The 18,517-nt window shown below is 41.7% G+C and overlaps 1 protein-coding gene across 2 annotated transcripts in view; it reads right to left on the bottom strand.

Annotated features, from left to right (window-relative positions):
* Window positions 1-2,871: 2,871 nt before the first annotated feature.
* The window catches only part of BPGM (bisphosphoglycerate mutase), a 28,014-nt gene continuing 12,368 nt past the window's right edge, over window positions 2,872-18,517 (bottom strand). The window contains exons 2-4 of one of the 2 annotated variants that reach the window (XM_035021143.1): window positions 17,438-18,099; window positions 4,820-5,003; window positions 2,872-3,475 (exon numbers count right to left, since the gene is read on the bottom strand). In XM_035021143.1, coding sequence (XP_034877034.1) covers window positions 4,822-5,003; window positions 17,438-18,038 — 783 coding nt within the window. In that variant the 5' untranslated portion in view covers window positions 18,039-18,099 and the 3' untranslated portion in view covers window positions 2,872-3,475; window positions 4,820-4,821. Of the gene's footprint in view, window positions 3,476-4,011; window positions 5,004-17,437; window positions 18,100-18,517 lie in introns of those variants that run through there. The other variant, XM_035021142.1, reaches the window with a different exon arrangement.

Genomic DNA, 18,517 nt, shown 5'->3' with positions numbered 1-18,517 from the left:
AGAGAAAGCGCGTGCACGCACACACACACACACTCATATAAATATCTCCAGTTCCAAACCAATAAAACCGCGTTCTTCTTTATCTGCTTCCATGTTCTATCTCCCCTCTCCCATAGTGAGTAACCTGATTTACAAGAACATCAACAAATTTGCTCATTTCTTAAACCTATGCAATTGGTTTCAGAATTATTTAAAATAGTCTCAGGAACATTTTCATCTTTAAAACAGTTGAATTTAACATCAGAGTCGCCAAATCATCCCACAGTATTCAGCAGAAATCACACATAACAGACTAACAGGTCTCTAGACAGCAACCAGAGGTAATACAAACTGTATGCGAGCCAAGACTCAAATTGGACAACTTAGCAAAGGCTGCCGTGAGATGTCTCTAAAGTACCGAGAAAAAGACAAAGTTCAAAACGGAATATTGATGGCTTCCACTTTAACCGTGCAGACACTATTTAAGCTATTTCCCTTTTCAGAATTTATCCCGTTTGATGTTTGGCATTTATTCCAGAATAATCCAGTGGGGGCTGGGGAAGAGAGAGGGGAGATATACAGAACAGTGGCCGTAAGCGAATGAGGTGGCAGTTGGGTGGCAGGCGGGCATAGGAGTGTTCTTTGTGCTATTTATACTCTCTGCTTTTGTGGCCGCTTAAAGCTTTTTATAATAAAAAGATTTTTAAAAACGTATTCCTGTCAAATCAGAGTAAATGTAAACTTAAGTGGCCTGCTCTGACTTAAAAACAAGTAAGAAATATGTGGCCTTAATATGTATACGTAGGAAGAGATGGTGACACTCTAGCTTACCTCTAGAAAATTGTCAAAGGAACTTACTTTTTTTTTGGCAACTTAACGTCCCAGTGTCTTAAAGGCTATATAGCCAGGTTACCCTCCAATAAATAAAACACGACCAATCGTGGAAAAAGAGTGACTTTCATTCTGCCTATCAGTTGGCCAACTAACTTTGTCGTAAGAGGGAGATAGAAGGATTACAATATTCTTCTATTTTGGATGTTTCATTTTCCCCTTGGATTTGGTGGTTTTAATTCCCTTCATAGTCCAATGTGGAAAACGCTCAGGCCACAGCCGGATCTGCTGTGAGGCAAGGCATGATTTAATACTACAAACGGTGTTATAAGAGTCAGCCAAAAATTTGCAAAATCCAATTATGCAAAACACAAAAGGAGGAAATGTAATCAGGAACTGTAATGTTGAGGCAATTTTGGTATGTTTCTGAGGGAAGAACAACATATGAAAGGCTTTCCAGGTAACAGGGAAGCTGAAATTTGAAAAGAGACTGTTGCTTGCAAATGCAAGCAAAGGAATAAAAATGACACCAGGGGATGATGAAATGCCTGTCTAGTAAAACTGCTTTCCCTAGCCCATTCTGTCAAAAGCGGTGAGGGGCCAGGAAAATAAAGAACTATAACTACACGAAAGGAGTGGGGAAATATTTGACCCCTCTCTTCTCTCTTTTCTTGGGGTGGCAACATGACCAGTTAGGTTTCCGCGTTTGGCCACCAAGCTGGCCAAGTGCTGCCCCTTGGGGATTGGTTTTAACAGATGCATGCACTGACCAAAAAAAATAAATAAATAACAACACCCCCCACCCCCCCAGCCGCAAAAAAAAAGCTATAGAACACGGGGAGGCATCCCAGACTGGAAGACAAATAATCATGGCCATTCCTGTGCATGTGTAGGAACAGCATTTAGATAAAAGCGATCATGCTCCAAGATGAGAAATAACCTACAAATCTGGGGCGAAACAATCTCGTCGAGCCTGGAAATAACCAGATTGCATTTAGAAATCTTTCTTGCACATCTTAGCAAAGAAAAATGCATGATAGAATGTATTCTTATCCAGGGATGCTTTGTTGTCGGGGCTCAAAATAGTATTAGATGATGCGCAAACCTTCATTTTTCTGAAGCAGAACTTCTGCTCTTCTGGCAAAATAAATTCTTGGTGTACTAGGATACAGCACTCAACTGAGATATTTAAAAATTAAAACTCTAGGAGGAGCATCTTGCTCTCGCCTTCATCTTACCACACTCTTTCCACACTGGGACAACTACTTCAGCCTGGGCAGAGGAGACATTTCTCACTGGCTCTGGGACTAGCCCAACCTGGCAGCAGGACGGGTTGCCTTCTCTAATGGCCAAATTTCTAAACAGGCTGTCTACCTTTTCTTTAAAAAAAATTTCCCGGGGCGCCTGGGTGGCTCAGTTGGTTAAGCGACTGCCTTTGGCTCAGGTCATGATCCTGGAGTCCCTGGATCGAGTCCCGCATTGGGCTCCCTGCTCGGCAGGGAGCCTGCTTCTCCCTCTGACCCTCCCCCCTCTCATGTGCTCTCTCTCTCAAATAAATAAAATCTTAAAAAAAAAAAAATTTCTCTTCTTTTCGTCCCAGCCTCACAGAGAACAGAAGGATGCCAAGATTAGGATGCAGTTTAGTCAGCCTTCAAGATTTCTACATCAGGGCGCCTGGGTGGCTCAGTTGGTTAAACGACTGCCTTCAGCTCAGGTCATGATCCTGGAGTCCCACATTGGGCTCCCCGCGGTGGGGAGTCTGCTTCTCCCTCTGACCCTCTCCCCTCTCATGCTCTCTCTCACTCTCTCTCTCTCAAATAAATAAATAAATAAAATCTTCAAAAAAAAAAAGATTTCTACATCAAAAATTCTGGATATCTTGTAAGCCATGTGAAAAAAAAAAAACAGGTACATTAGGTGATCTAAGGTTGAACTGTTGGAGTTGTTAGAAATAATTTTACATGTCTTAAAAAAAAAAAATGAGACACCCGGCTGGCTCAGTCAGTAGAGTGTGCAACTCTTGATCTCAGGGTTGTGAGTTCGAGTCCCATACTGGGTGTAGAGATTACTTAAAAAATAGAATCTTTAAAAAAAAATAATTTTACATGAGGTTTTTCATAAATGTCTCATTTATTTCAGCCAAGATCTCAAAAACAATAAACCAAATTATATCAGAAAGTGTCAGCAAAAATTAACCCTATCTTAGGAAATCTGCAAGATTCCAAAGTGTCTGGTTGTCAGTGTAGCTTTGTGTGTAGAAGCACATCATTCGGCCGGGGAGTACCCTGGGAGTGAACATCCAGATGCAGGACAAGGGAAGACTCCAACTCTAGGATCTTGAGCTGCATTAAGATAGGGTCACCGCTCAGGTCAGAAAACGCAGAGGTCAATTCCAGAGATGAAACTGTTAAAGAATGGTCTGAGGTACGGCCTCACCATAGGGTTAGAATTCTAGGAAGATCTGATCTCTGAATTCTAAAGAGTTATCATTTGGTTAAGCAGCTGGACTAAAATGAAGGCCTACAGAAGGGCTACACCACGAGTTGGTCAGAAATGTAAAGCACCCACATTCCACGTCCTTATGCGTCACAGATGTGGTCAGCTGTGAGCACACCAACGTCAGCTCTCCTTCCCAGCCATCTTCATCACCAGTGCAGCCAGAACCCTACGGTAAGGACCAAATGAAGACCAAGCAGTAGCAAGGGTTTAAATTAGTCTTCTTCTATTGCCATTTATCATCAAATGGATACAAACAGATTAATCTGCCAATGGAAAAACCATGAAAAACTGATAAATAGCTACAATTTTTTCCCCATGACTTTATCACTGAACTACAGGTCACCTGCCTTGAAATAAGGCAAGAGTTTAAAGAAATGAGGACTTACGTACCCATGACATTTAAAAATACGATCTGGAAAACTGTCACTGAGACTGAGAAGTAATCATGTCTGCCCACGGCCTACCCATGCTGCTCTACAGTATGTACTATAATCATTTGCTCTCAGCGGATGAACAATACATGTATATGACAAGCCCCAACGTACCATGTTTTCCCTGCTCACGTGAATAAAATTACATGCACTATATTCTCCCTTCCCCCCAACCCCGATGTTCAATTTGTAGAGAATCAGGAGTGTCCATGCAACTTTTCGAGTGTTACAGGAAGATTCGGAGCCAAAGACTAGTTCAGAAGCCTTTACCTAATGTTTAGCACTTACATGGAGATGCTTTGGGGATATTCATTTTTCGGTCACAGACCTTTATTTTTAAACCAATTTTAAGTACCCAAAGATTGAAGTTCAACAGAACAAAACAAAAGGAGAACACCAACAGCTAGGGCTGTCTCTATGCTGCTAATTTTAGCAGCCAAAGGGCATTCCTACCAAATGTCAAAGAAAGGATGTCTCTGGACTAGAGACAAGGCAAAGGGCCTTACTGTTTGTTGGTGGCTTTCTTGGGGAAACCCATCTATGATTTCCCCCATTTAATGGGCCTCTGGTTTGAACTGGCAAAGCATCCCTTTGCCTAGAGGAGAAGCCTAGTAATAAATACTTAATTAGAGTATATTATCTAAGATAGCTTACTATCATCCCAGAAAGTCTTAGTAAATATAAAAGTGAACTACTTATTAGAATAAGTAGTGCCTGTCCACAGTGACTCAATAATGATTTATTGAATGACAAATACCTTAAACTTCACCTCTACTTGTTACTCTCCTTAGATATTTAGGACATTGATTAACCACCACTGTTACTAATTAGCCCCACAAATGACTAATTCAAACAGGACTAGCAGGAGAGTTCATTCATAAGACATGACAAAGTCCTCAGGCATCCTAAAGCCTTTACCTGGGCAACATAAGTTCCCTAATTACCTATATAAACTCTACCCCATAGCCCAGTTCTGGAAAAATCGGGGGGGGGGGGGAAAGAAAGAGAGAGATCAGCACCCATAAAACACTGCATGCCACTTTTTTTTTCAGCTATTCCTAGCCAGCAAATGGGAAAACCTTCATTTTTCAGCTTGTTTTTTCACTTTTCCTTGATCATCTATTTTCTTAATGGCGGCTTGGATAGCTTCTTGGTCACCCAGGAACTGGTGGGGCCCAACAGCATGCAGGTTCTCATCCAGTTCCAGGAGAATGGGGACTCCAGTGGGAAGAGTAATGTTGATAATGTCTTCATCGGAGATACCTGTAGATCAGGAGAGGAACGAACAAGACATTGAAGACAGTGTAAGAGGAAGTTCCGTTCAGTTGTGTAACTGCATGTTTATTTTTTAAAAGGTTTTATTTATTTACTTATTTATTTGAGAGAGAGGGAGAAAGAGAGTGAGCGGAGTGAGGGACAGAGGGAGAGGATCTCAAGCAGACTCCACACTGAGCACGGAGCCTGATGTGGGGTTCGATCCCAGGACCCTGAGACCACGACCTGAGCTGAAATCAAAAGCTGGACGCTTAACCAACTGAGCCACCCAGGTTCCCCACTGCACATTTATTGAGTCCCATATTAGCTGTGTATCTGGAACCATGCCAGATCCTGGGAGGGATTCTAGCTATAGTTCCTGGAAGGAAAAAACTTCCCAGAAGTTAAAAAAAAACCTTAGAGATTTGCATCACATCAAATTTTAGGATAGCAGATACCCTTTGGGGCAACCTGTTGTTCCTTCATGTTTCCTATCTAAATCTCATATGTGAACTTCCATAGTAGCATTAGTCATAACAGCAAAAAGTGGAAGCAGCCTAAATGTCCCTCAAGTGATGAAGGGATAAATTAACTGTGGTAGCTGCGGCGGAGCCATACAGTGGAATATTATTTCATAATGAAAAAGAAGTTGAGTGCTGATACATGCCAAACATCGTTGAACCCTGGAAACACTATGCTAATGAAAAGAAGCCAGTCACCACGGACTGCATGTTGGATGACTGCATTTATATAGGAAAATCCAGAGTGAAACAAAGAGATTAGTGGTTGCCTACTGCTAGAGGGAATGGAGAAAGTTGGAAGTGACAGCTAGGTATAGGGTTACTTTTGGGAATAATGAAATTGTTCCAAAATTGACCATGGTGATAGATGGACAATTCTGTACACATACAAAAAGCCACTGAATTGTACTCTTTAAATGAGTGAACTGTATATTATATAAATGATATCTCAATAGGGCTGTTAAAAAATACTAAACAGATCCAGAAAAGTTAAATAAAGCTTCTCAAATCTCAAGACTGTTAAGGCAATAAAATTGGACCTGGGTTTTTTATTCCCAAATCCCAGGACTTCAACCCTGGTTGTCTGTCCAAGGCTACCTCCACGGCAGTCTAGGGAGAGAGGAGAATCTCTGCATCCCTGCTGTGCCCTTGTGAAGGGCTGGGAACTAACTGTTTTTGGGATTGGTAAAGGGCATGAACAGAGTCGTCTGAGCTCTTTGAAACAGCTAACACACTGGGATCACGATGGGCCAGGTTTAGGGGTTGTAGTCTGTGACCTTAGAAAAGAGTTCTAGGCCTCTGGCAAGGGGCTGGAGCACACATGGGACTCTCTTGTTTGACCATGGCCCCAGATCTAACCAGACCTTGACAGGTCCTCTCTTTAGTAGCACCACCCTCAAGCTCACGCCTATGGCTTAGATAACAACCCACTTTTTTGTGGGACCAAATCAAAGAGACAACTAAACAAAAGCCACAAGAACTAGAATATTTCCCCTACAAAGGAAAGAGAGCTCAACAGAAATAGAAACATTTCCAATAAATAAATTAAAGTTGACATTCCACTTTAATGACTACTCAAATCATTCACATGGCAGACTAATTACTTACACATATTTAAAATACCTAGACTGGTTAATAATCAGTCAGTGAGACTTAAGAGACTGAAATTTTAAAATAGCAAATTAGGAAAAACCACAGTGAAGCTATTACTCATTACCCGATTTTGGCTTAAGCCATTCTTCGTCCTGAGAAACTTAAGCAAGAAGAGGTCCTAAGGCTAGAATAATGCATCTGCACTGAATTAAGCCAAACTGAATCAATACTACGTTATGCAATACTGTATTATAAATTCATTAACTGGAACATCATATGAAGGTTAAAATGAGTGAACAGCACGTGCCCTGTCTGATAACGGGCTTAGATTTTTTTATCTGGCATCCAAGAATGCAGTCCTCACCCTGCAACTACCCCTCTCTGTCACTCCCCCTCCACAGCCACCCCTTCTTGAACTCCCAACCATTGTCTTTTTTTTTTTTTTAAGATTTTATTTTATTTATTTATTTGAGAGAGAAAGAGAGTGAGAGAGAGAGCACAAGAGTGGGTAGGGTCAGAGGGAGAAGCAGACTCCCCACCGAGCAGGGAGCCCGATGTGGGACCTGATCCCGGGACTCCAGGATCATGAAATGAGCTGAAGGCAGTCGCTTAACCAACTGAGCCACCCAGAGGCCCTCTTTTTTTTTTTTTTTTTTTAAGTAGGCTCCACAGATATGGAGCCCAGCATGGAGCCCAAGGTAGGGCTTGAACTCATGACCCTGAGATCAAGACCTGTGCTGAAGTCAAGAGTCAGAAACTTAGCCGACTGAGCCAGCGAGGTGCCCCTGTCTTTAATCCTTGAACCTTCACATAGGAGCATCTAGGAGTTAACTGCAATCAGTCTAAATGTAAGAAAATTTCTAAGTAAGAAATAATGAAAGTTTATGGTAAGTCAAAGGGGTAACTCGATGCCAATATGGGGAGAAATTCAAACAACTTCATTTTCTGCATACAGGATTAAGTTCAAGAAGTCAAATCTGGGGACGCCTGGGTGGCTCAGTCGGTTAAGCGGCTGCCTTTGGCCTGGGTCATGATCCCAGGGTCCTGGGATCAAGTCCCACATCGGGCTCCTTGCTCAGCAGGGACCCTGCTTCTCTCTCTCTCTCCCTCTGCTTGTCCTCCCTCTGTCAAATAAATAAAATCTTAAAAAAAAAAAAAAAAGAAGTCAAATCTGCACCTCTGAGCCCCAGCCTCCAAGTCAATACAGCAGGAACAGGAACCAGAGACAGATATCAAGATCACCGTACATATACTACGGCACTCACACTTGGCCTTAGAAATGGCTGCGCAAATGGTTGCTTCTCCCGCCAGGATTACAAACTCCTTGAGAACAGGACCATGTCTCATCCATCCCTGTGTCACCTATATCTTAGAACAGTGCCTTAGCCACTGTGGGAATTTAGAAAATGGTTTGTTCAACTGTAAAGAACCCTGTTATGTGTTGGCTTCCAGGATCCAGAAATCATTTAGCTATATGATCCACTATTACAACTGTATATATTATATAAATCTACTTCTCACATATAAAGACAAGCAATAAAGAATAAAACATTAACTAAAAATTCTAATGCATAAAGCCTATACACGAAAACACTCTGAAGACTTTGCCAGAGGTACGGTCTTGGCCAAATTTCAGAAAGAGATCAAAATGGAGACATAAGCTCCTCAAAAGTAAAGATTTCGTGTGTCCAGTTCTAGAGGCTGTATCCTGCACCAAGAACAGTACCTGAATTGACAGGCCCTCAGCACATAGCTGAAATGAATAAACCTGAACTCTCTGGGCCAATTACATCTAGTCTTGTACTCTTTTTTTTTTTTTTAAAGATTTTTTATTTATTTATTTGAGAGAGAGGATGAGAGGAGAGAGAGAGCACATGAGAGGGGGGAGGGTCAGAGGGAGAAGCAGACTCCCTGCCGAGCAGGGAGCCCGATGCGGGACTCGATCCCGGGACTCCAGGATCATGACCTGAGCCGAAGGCAGTCGCTTAACCAACTGAGCCACCCAGGCGCCCTAGTCTTGTACTCTTAAAACCTTCATGAAAGATTAGGTTTCCTTTAAAAACCTTACCAAGAAGAGAGTTGAGAAGGCTCTTAGCCTTGAAGAAAAGGTTGTTTATATTTAGCGCTAATAAGCAATTCAAACTAAATTTGTCCTCCGTATATTTTCTTTGATTTCCTCCAAAGGGTTTGCTCAAAATCCTTGAATCTCGGGAAACAGGAGAGAAGATGTCCAGGGAGACAGATCTGTCACAGGACGAGAGCAAACCCCAAATCTGCAGTGCATATTTTTGGAATCTAAGAAAAGAGGGAAACCACTTTGATCAGTTTGTTGGACCGTGAGGTGCCACGCAGGCCCCACGTACCTCTCCCAGGCAAGTAAGTCACAATTCAAACCCCACCGATGGGCGATTCGTGGGGAGAGGTCTGTATTCTATTGCAAAAATAAGAGCTGACCCAAGAGACCCTCAATTTCACAGATGATCTACCTATCTTTAATTAGAATTCCTTAAGGTTCGGATGCTATTATGTGCAACTTAAAGATAGGCTGGGGAGCAACTGGAAAGGGGTTATTTGAATATTGTAACATGATGATAGGATCACAGCCTCTAATTTAGAATAAGGCAGAGAACAGAATCCACTCCACGTTGAATTTTACAGTTAAAATAGCCTACAACTTTTAAAAGTAAAGGTTTTTATAAATCAAGGATACTTCTAATGAGAGAAAACGTAACCGCACCACTGGACAAGCATTTGCTTCGCCGGAGGGAGGCCTGAATTTGCCGCTTCTGAAAATATCCCACTAAAATGTCAAAGGTGATGCACTCCGCAGCCCCGCCCCCACGGCTGGCCCCGGCTGACCTGCCCTCCCTGGCTCTCTCACGCTGCCTCAAGGCTTCTCACGCCGCTGCACGCTGTTCTTCCGGGATCAAGCCCGTTGTTCATGAGCCTCCTGCATGCCACTCTGATTCCAAACTTGAAACTGCCTAGTCCTGTGCTTGAACCCAGACTAAACAATCCACTTCCGCTGGCAAGATGCAGACTACATCCAACGCTCCCGTTCAGTCCCTGGCTTTTCCTTCAGTGTGGGCCAGCAGGAAACAAACAGGAAGTGACTATGCCAACCACAGAGAAAGAATCACACGCCTGTCTGGAACGCTACAGAACAGGATGCTCTTAGATACTAAGCCTGCGTTAGGAGCTTTCATATGGTGCTGCTCTGGGAGAAATGGGTCGGAATTCTTTGGCCTGGACTTACTAGCACAGCACTGATAATCGTTTAGGCTGCTAGAAATAGGTAAAGCCTCTCTTAGGTAGGGCATCTTCCTACTATACAATATCTCCTAGGTGTGTCTGAAGTCTTCTTTCTTCTGAAAGTATTAAGAGCTACTCTCAAGTTAAAGGTAATGCAACCCCCCCAGTGATCTACAATTGAAAAGCAGAGATATTGAGTAAGTAAGTGACAGGGTAGAGGCCGCCCCGAGCAGGCAAGAAGCATATTCTGGGTGCTGACACGTGGGTCCTGGGTTTGCAATGCCTGTACAAGAGTGTTGCTCTGAATCAGTAACACTTGCCTCTCTGTACTGTTTGTTCTCCTGGGTTTGACCTACTCCTGGGCTGGCTGGTTGTGAGAAGGAAAACAAGTCAGAGAATTCGGTGGTTAGTGAGGAGAAATCATTCTGAGGCAGAAAAACCTTTACTGGAGGAGCTTACAACCTCCAGGTACAAAGCTTTGTGCTCCCGCAGCTTATAGGTAATTCACGAAGATGGGCTTTGACTGGCGATTCCCTACGCTGTCCATGGTTTGGGTGCTTAGAGACAGCACCGATTACTCCTGAGAAAGCACAGCAGTGCCCTCCAGGTTAGTTTTCAAAGGCAAAGGTAGGTGTATGCAGCACTCTTCCTTTAATTCTACTATTTGACAATCAAACTAATCCAGCCTATTATTTTGTGCAACAAAAGGCATGGTCCCCATTAGGGCATTGGTCATTTTGCTGGATAAAAGCAAGACTGTTTCAATTGACGTATGATTTATATACAGTAAAATTCACCCTTTTGAGTGTACAGAATAGTTCTATAAATCCCCCAAATTTCCTTCTACCACTTTGCAGCCTACCCTTCCTCCACTGATCTGTTTTCTGACCCGACAGTATTGCCTTTTCCTGAATGGCAAATAGTCATACAATGCCTAGTTTGTTTGTTTGTTGCTTAAAAAAAAAATAAATAACAGAAATTTATTTTCTCACAGTTGTGCAGATATCTGATGTCTGAGGCCTCTCTCCTTGGTTTGTAGATGGCTGCCATTTCCCTGTGTCTTCACATGGTCTTCCCTCTGTGTCTGTGTCCTGATCTTTTATGAGGACACCCATCATGTTAGGTTAGGGGCCACCCTAATGGCCTCATTTTACCTTAATTGCCCCTTTAAAGACCCTATGCCCAAATACAGTCCTAATCTGAACTACTGAGGGCTAAGACTTCAACAGGAATGTACAACATATAGCTTTTTAAATTCAGTGTCTTTCACTTAGCATAATGCAGCTGAGATTCACCCAGGATGTTAGGTATATCAGTAGTCTGTTCCTTTTTTTTTTTTTTTTTTAGGCTGTTCCTTTTTATTAAAGCAGTTTCTTTAAGCAAAATAGCTTAGTGATCAATGATTGGTCAAATGAAATTTAAAAATATGACCTAGATACACTAAACAGCAGAGTAAAACACACGGTTGAAACACAGCTTTCCAGCCAGTTCAGAACCTTGCACTAGTTCCTATTTTAAACAGCATATGAGGTAAAATGTCTAGAACTGCGCTTAGCACATAGCATGCACTCAAAATAAGGCCACCTCGTATAACTGTACCCAGGAACACCACACACAAGCCACAATGTTAGGGTAACAGCAATAATAATTGGGAACTCAGTTAGTTGCATCAAATCAACTTTTAATGGTTTACCTGCCAAGGATACTCTTGACTCAGCTTCTTAAAACTTAGTACTCCAAACAAAAAATAGATCAAGGGAAGGGCTACTTTTCAGAAAAAAATTAAAACAAAAAAGCCCAGGTGGTAATCATGTGTGGAGACTCAGTGAACTGGGTTTGGGTGGAGTTCACGACTCCAACTAATTATCATGATCATTGGCTAAGTCATCTGAGGTCTGTCTGGGTTTCATTTTCCTCCTACAGCACCTGTCTTCTTTTTCACAAATGGAAGACGTGTCAGTCAGGACTTGACTGCTTATAGGGTAAAGTCATAGCACCAAATAGCTGAGAAACAAAATAATGTCTTAAGAACCAACACTCTTCATTGTTGAGGTATATACAATGTAGAGCAGATGTGGAACACGAGTATACTTTCTAAGTAAAAAGATCATAAGACACTTTGAGATTTCAGGGTAAACCAGTATTCTAAGTAGTTATTTAACAGGGTCATCATCCTTCCTACCCCAAGTTCTAGTCTTTAAACAATAAAGTATTTTTATGATATGACAGTATGCAGTCATTGGATTCTATCAGCTACCACACTCTTCCTCAGCAGGAAGTAACAGTTTTAAGTCTGTCAAACAATATAAGCACAATACAGGGAAACATCACCCAGTTCCTTGAAAGATCCTGTTTATAGAGGAGAATTTTATATAAACATCTAGAAAGTATGACTAGGAATCAGATGAATCTATAGACACAAGCATTCTTATTTTTGTAATCAATGCAAAGAATTTAGCAACTTTTATGTTTACAGGCAGTATGGAATCTGGTCACAGCCATGCCATTTCAAGGATTAATTTTTTTTTTTTAAGATTTTTATTTATTTATTTGACAGAGAGAGGGAGAGCACGAGTGGGGGGGAGGAGACAGAGGGAGAGGGAGAAGCAGACTCCCTGCTGAGCAGGGAGCCCTACATGAGGCTCGATCCCAGGACCCTGGGATCATGACCTGAGCCGAAGGCAGATGCTTAACAACTGAGCCACCCAGGCACCCCAAGGATTCATTCTTAATACTAGTGAAGGCTAACATCTTTATAGTAAGATGACCACATGATTTATCATTCAAGTGGGGCACTTTTGAAAGTGAAAGGAGAGGCTATTAATAATTGCACTGGGACGGGGCGCCTGGGTGGCTCAGTTGGTTAAGCGACTGCCTTCGGCTCAGGTCATGATCCTGGAGTCCCTGGATGGAGTCCCGCATCGGGCTCCCTGCTCGGCAGGGAGCCTGCTTCTGCCTCTGACCCTCCCCCCTCTCATGTGCTCTCTCTCTCTCATTCTCTCTGTCTCAAATAAATAAATAAAATCTTTAAAAAATAAATAAATAAATAAATAATTGCACTGGGACAATAGGTATTAACCAGAAAATGGCTAATGGTGGTATGTATAGTCATGTAACTTTACAGTAAGAATAAATTGGCAATTAAGATGGTAAATTTTATGATATGTTTTTAACACACCAAACACATATAATCACAAATAAATTGCAAGTAGTCCTTACTATCAGATAAAAATCTCTATTTTTCCCCCTAAAGTAAGGGAGATTGACCTAATATTTGAGTCTTAAAAAGTTAGCATCCAAATTCAAAGGAATGTTTTCTTTTAGGTTGGGAATTTATCAAGTACCACATAAAGCCCTATAACTTGAGCTCCTGAAGGTCAGACATGTGAGGTAAGAGGACTCATGTTGGGATTCCTATTCCGGTGACCATATACATCCAGAATAAATTTTAAAAAACCTAAAATCTCATTAACAGAAATGACATGGAAGAAATAGCACACGATTTCTTCTGATCTTGGGAAAGTCACTTATACTTAATTCTTAGAGCTGTGACATAGAATACTTGCATCTTATTTTTCAGTATACACTGTAAGAGAAATTTCTTAGTGGAGATTGGTACTTAGAGAACTCCTAAAATAAGACATGATAACTAATTTATCAAGTGATCCTAAAATCTAGTTTAGTCCATTTCATGCACATGAAATAATTTCTTCCATGTTAGGCATGGAAGTCATTACAGGAAATCACAGCGACATCAAAGAGCTCTGTGAATCTTAACAGCAGCACCACCAGGGGGTACTACAGGCCAAAAAGGAACAAAGTTGTTCCCCTACCCAGGATGGGTGAGCCAAGATTACATACCAGCCTTGTGTCTTCTATGGACAGATCCCAATCTTCCCACCCACTCCATTTGTTTTCCCCACCTGTGGGCTTGTGCCAATGGCATATTCTGGATTTTCAGCCATTTTTTCCCCCTGAATGTCTGCCATCCTCCCTGGTCACCTACCCTCCCGTCTCCAGTCCCTGTCTCCCTCATCTACACCTCCCTCGTCCTCTGCTGCAGACATGGGCCAACTCCACACCTCTTCCACTTTCACATAACTTCTGACTCGAGTCTCCTTGTACTATTTACCTCTTCCAGCATGAATACCGCTGTTTTAAACTATCTCACAAATAAACACATTGTGTCTAAGGCCTATTTATAGTGATAGGGATAGGAATTATAATTCAAGATTGCTTCAACTTCAGTAAGCTCTGAAAGGTAATTTAGTTCTATACATCCAACATTTAAAAAAAGACCTTCAGAAGAAAGTTTAAATAAAGCCTGAGAACTAATGTCTGCTAATTTCTCAGCAATCCCTATAAATCCACTTCTGCCCTAGAGGTCAAAGTTGTATTTTATTTTATTTTTTCCTTATTCTGTACTCCACATCCATGCATGTCTACTTTGATAGCATTTCTATGTATTTGCCCTGAAATATTTTTTTCTAGGCCAATGTCAAATCCTTTCATCTTTCAATCCCATCGATTAAGCTATTTTTGCAGCTTTAATTAGATAATTCCCATACCATACCATTTCCCCACATAAAGTGTCCAGGTCAATGGCTTTTAGTACACTCAGACTTGTGTGACCATCATCACAATCAATTTTAGCACATTTTCACCACCCCAACAAGAAAGCCGATACCTAACTGCAGTCACTCTTCAATCCACACCCCCACCACCTCCACCCCAGGCCTAGGAAACAATCTTCTCTGTCTCTAAAGATTTGGCCATGCTGACATTTCATTTAAGTAGAATTGTACAATATATGCTCCTTTGTGACTGGTTTCTTTCAGGTAACAACGATTTCAAAGTTCATCCGTGTTATAGCACAGAAGACTATTCCATCTGTTTTCATTGCCAAATAATATTCTATTGTATGGATATACCAAATTTAATTTATCTAGTCACTACGTGATGGGCATCTGGGATGCTCCCATGTTTTGGCTCTTATGACTAATACTGCTATGAAGGTTTGTATACAAGTTTTCCTGTGGACATATGTTTTCATTTCTCTTAAGTACTGTTACGGGTTGAACTGTATCCCTCCAAAAAGATACACTGAAGTCCTAACCTGAGAATGTGACCTTATTTGGAAATAGGGTCTTTATCAAGGTAATCAAGTTAAGAGGAGGTCTTTGGCCCTACTCTACTATTATTTGTGTTCTTACAAAAAGGGAACATTTGGACAAGGAAGAGAGAGACACATGGGGAAAACACCAAGTGAAGACTGAGGGCCGCAATGATGCATCTACAAGCCAGGGAATGCCCAAGATTTCCAACGAACACAAGAAGCTAGGAGAGGCAAGAAAGGATTCTCGCCTTGAGACTTCAGAGAGAATATGACCCTGCGAACACTTTAATTTAGGACTTCCAGGCCCCAGAACTGTGAGAAAACTAGTATCTGTTGTTTTAAGCCATGCAGTGATTGGTACTTTGTCACAGTAGCACTAGGAAATGAATACAGGTAAATACCTAGGGGTACAATTGGTGGCTCATATGGGAACTGCGTGTTTAATCTATCGAGAAGCTGCCAGATTGTTTTCCACAGCAGCTATCCCAAATGACTGTTTTTTAAATAAATTATTAGTGCTTTCAAAACCTGCTTCAAATGCAGAAAGTAAGCTTTCTGTGGGTAACCTTGCCCTCCACAGGCAGGTCTGCCTCCACTCCCACCACGGTGGTAGTCGTCCTCACCACCATCTGTAAACCTTCCTATTCCCTTCAAAAAAAGAACAGTAAGAAATCAGGAAGTCACTGACGCACTAAAAGAAGAGGGTATCTAAGATGAGCTGTGGTTGGGGATGCAGAATAATCTTAAAGACATCTAAACCTGAAGACAGTTGAAGAATAAATGGTATTCAACAGCAAGAAATCGTTTTTAAAGGGAGGATTTCCTAGCTAAGACAGGGAAGAAAAGAGGATCCTGAAGGAGGTGATGGCATTTTCTTTAGGGAAGGGAGCTTGGCCACAAGGAGGTCTAAGCCCTGTCTCTGGAAAAAAGGAACTGGCGTCGTGGGACAGAATACATCTTTTGGCAGAAACTTCGAAATTCTCCATTTCAGTTTGTCGTTGTCCTAAGAGAAGGCTCAACTCTTCTTCAAACAATAAAGTACTACAGTCCAATAACGATGATGTTATTTATCATTTAATCCAGTATCTGACTATTCTGAAAGAGGAAGAATAGAACCCTTTATATAGTTGAGTAAATAAGATATATACACAAACATACACCAACAGATTGAGCGCCATGTCTAGCCAGTAACATTTTTAATAGCCAATAAAATCTGTAGAGTTTAGATCTCTGCACAACTAATGGATGCAGGTATAGGAGTAATGATTTGGCTCCCGGCCATGTTATATAAAAATCAGGGGTAAAAACACATGCTAAAAAGTTTACAATAAAATCTCATAAAGATCACTTTGTTTTGTTACCAATAACCTATTTTCACTTATTTCACATGCAATGTCAACCTTTTCATTTCTCACAGGCTCTTAGAGAAAAGTAAAGCAGAATGGGAAGGGAATGTTGGAGAAATGCATTCTAGTATCATGGGCTAACTGCTAAGAGTGCTAACAGACAGGGAAACAGTGGATGGAGCAGATCACTCAAAACGCACAACTCCTTAGGATTACTTAGTGAAGGGAGAAAGGGGAAGGAGAGACCCTCCTGAAGGTGCCACAGGGCCATCACTGACGCTCCAAACTGGTGAGCTCGAGTCCTCAAGAGTTCATTTAGTTCACGTTACTTAAGAGGAAGATAACAATAGTGTACATTTCAGAATACATTTAGAATACAACATCAAGCAGTTAAATGCTTGAGTTAAATGGAGGCAACCGGTTATCTCCAAAAAGCCATACTTTCCTTTTCTGTCCCCCTAACTTTCTCCCAAGCAATGACTCAGGCTGGTCTGGAAAGAGGATCGGAACGAAGGAATTGTTCAGGAAGGCCAGGTCTGAAACACCGGAATAACTGTTTAAAGTTGGAAGAGCATGGGCAAAACCAGTCTAGATCATTTTATTTATCTGGAAAGACTCAAATAAGTAAGTGCGCTTTGCATACCATTTCTATAGAAATGTATACCCTTCCTAGCCTCCCTTACCCTTACTACAACAAAAGCCATATAATCTTTTATATCAAAGGTTCTCAAAGTGGAGAACCCCAAGCAGCAGTATGGGCATTACCATAAAACGTCTTAGAAATGCAAATTCTCCAGCCACACCCGGGGCCTACGAATTCAGAAACTCCAAAGGTGGGGCCAGCAATCTGTAGTAGATCAAACTCTCCCTCCAGGTAATTCTGATGCTTGCTAAAGTTTTAGAATCACTTCTGTCTATAATATGAATGTAAAAGGCACAGGGTTTTTCATTTATAGAACAAAATGATTCTTAAAAGACTAAAGTGGCAAAAAGGAACGGGAAAGAAAATCTATCATGCCAGTTGGGCATTATTAGCTCAGAAACCATGTCCTTTCTAGATTAAGGCCCAAGTATAACACTCACAACCTCTAGGAAGTAGTAGCATAAAGATGGTACCTTCCAGATGCTTCAGGAGAGCCCTACTGCTATTTCCATGAGCGGATATCAGAACGGTTTTGCCACTTAATACTTCAGGAGCAATCCTTTCGTTCCAAAAGGGAAGGAGTCTCTCCAGAACATCCTTTAAGCTTTCAGATCGGGGCAGCTGATCCACAGGTACGTCGCACACTTTATACCTCCGGTCATTGTAGATTTCATGGTAGAAAGGGTGAGATTCCTCAATGGGTGGTGGGGTCACATTGTAGCTTCTTCTCCAGAGCCTCACTTGTTCTTCACCGTGATTCAAAGCCATCTGCTCCCTGTTGAGACCGATCAAAGCTCCATAGTGACGCTCATTTAGACGCCAGGAGCTTTCCACCGGAACCCACTCCTGGCCCAGCTCTTCCAGGATCAGCCAGGCTGTGTGGATGGACCGATTCAGGATGGATGTGAATACGAGATCAAACTCCAAGTTTAGTGCTTTGAGTTGCTTTCCACAGTTCCGAGCTTCCTCCAATCCTTCACTGTTAAGTTTCTGATCCACCCAGCTACAAAAACGATTCTCTTTATTCCAAGCGCCCTCTCCATGTCTTAACATAATCAGTTTGTACTTGGACATCCTGATGATTGAGCTTCCCTAGCACTTTCAAATGGGCCAATATTCAATGACAGCAATACATCTAGAAAGAGAAGGAACAAAAAGTGTATTGTTATATTCTTCATTCAACTGACTCCTGGGAATGGAAGCACAACTTTACAATAGTCGGTGTCTGAAACTAAATTGGAGGCATTCCTTTGACCAGATTTGACATCAAGACACCAGACACCTTATGCATCATGGCACATAATGGCATATTCTACAAATAATTCATTACAGGGAACCTCGTCGACTTAAATTTTCTGACGGCTGGACAGTATGTTAATTGTATGAGGTACACTAACAGACCACGTCATTCTAATGGCACGCTGCATTTCCGCCAGATAAAAAGACAGTCCGTGCTTACAAAAGAGAGGATTTAGTGGAATGAGTTATAGATGTCTAAAAGGATGACTAGTAGCTGGGAACTCCCAGCTCCTACCAGCTGACTCCGGGTTGAA

The sequence above is a fragment of the Mirounga leonina genome, unplaced genomic scaffold, assembly GCF_011800145.1.
Source record: "Mirounga leonina isolate KUSES-001 unplaced genomic scaffold, KU_Mleo_1.0 Mir_174, whole genome shotgun sequence".
Classification (NCBI taxonomy): domain Eukaryota; kingdom Metazoa; phylum Chordata; class Mammalia; order Carnivora; family Phocidae; genus Mirounga; species Mirounga leonina.
This window is presented reverse-complemented; position numbering and strand designations above follow the sequence as displayed.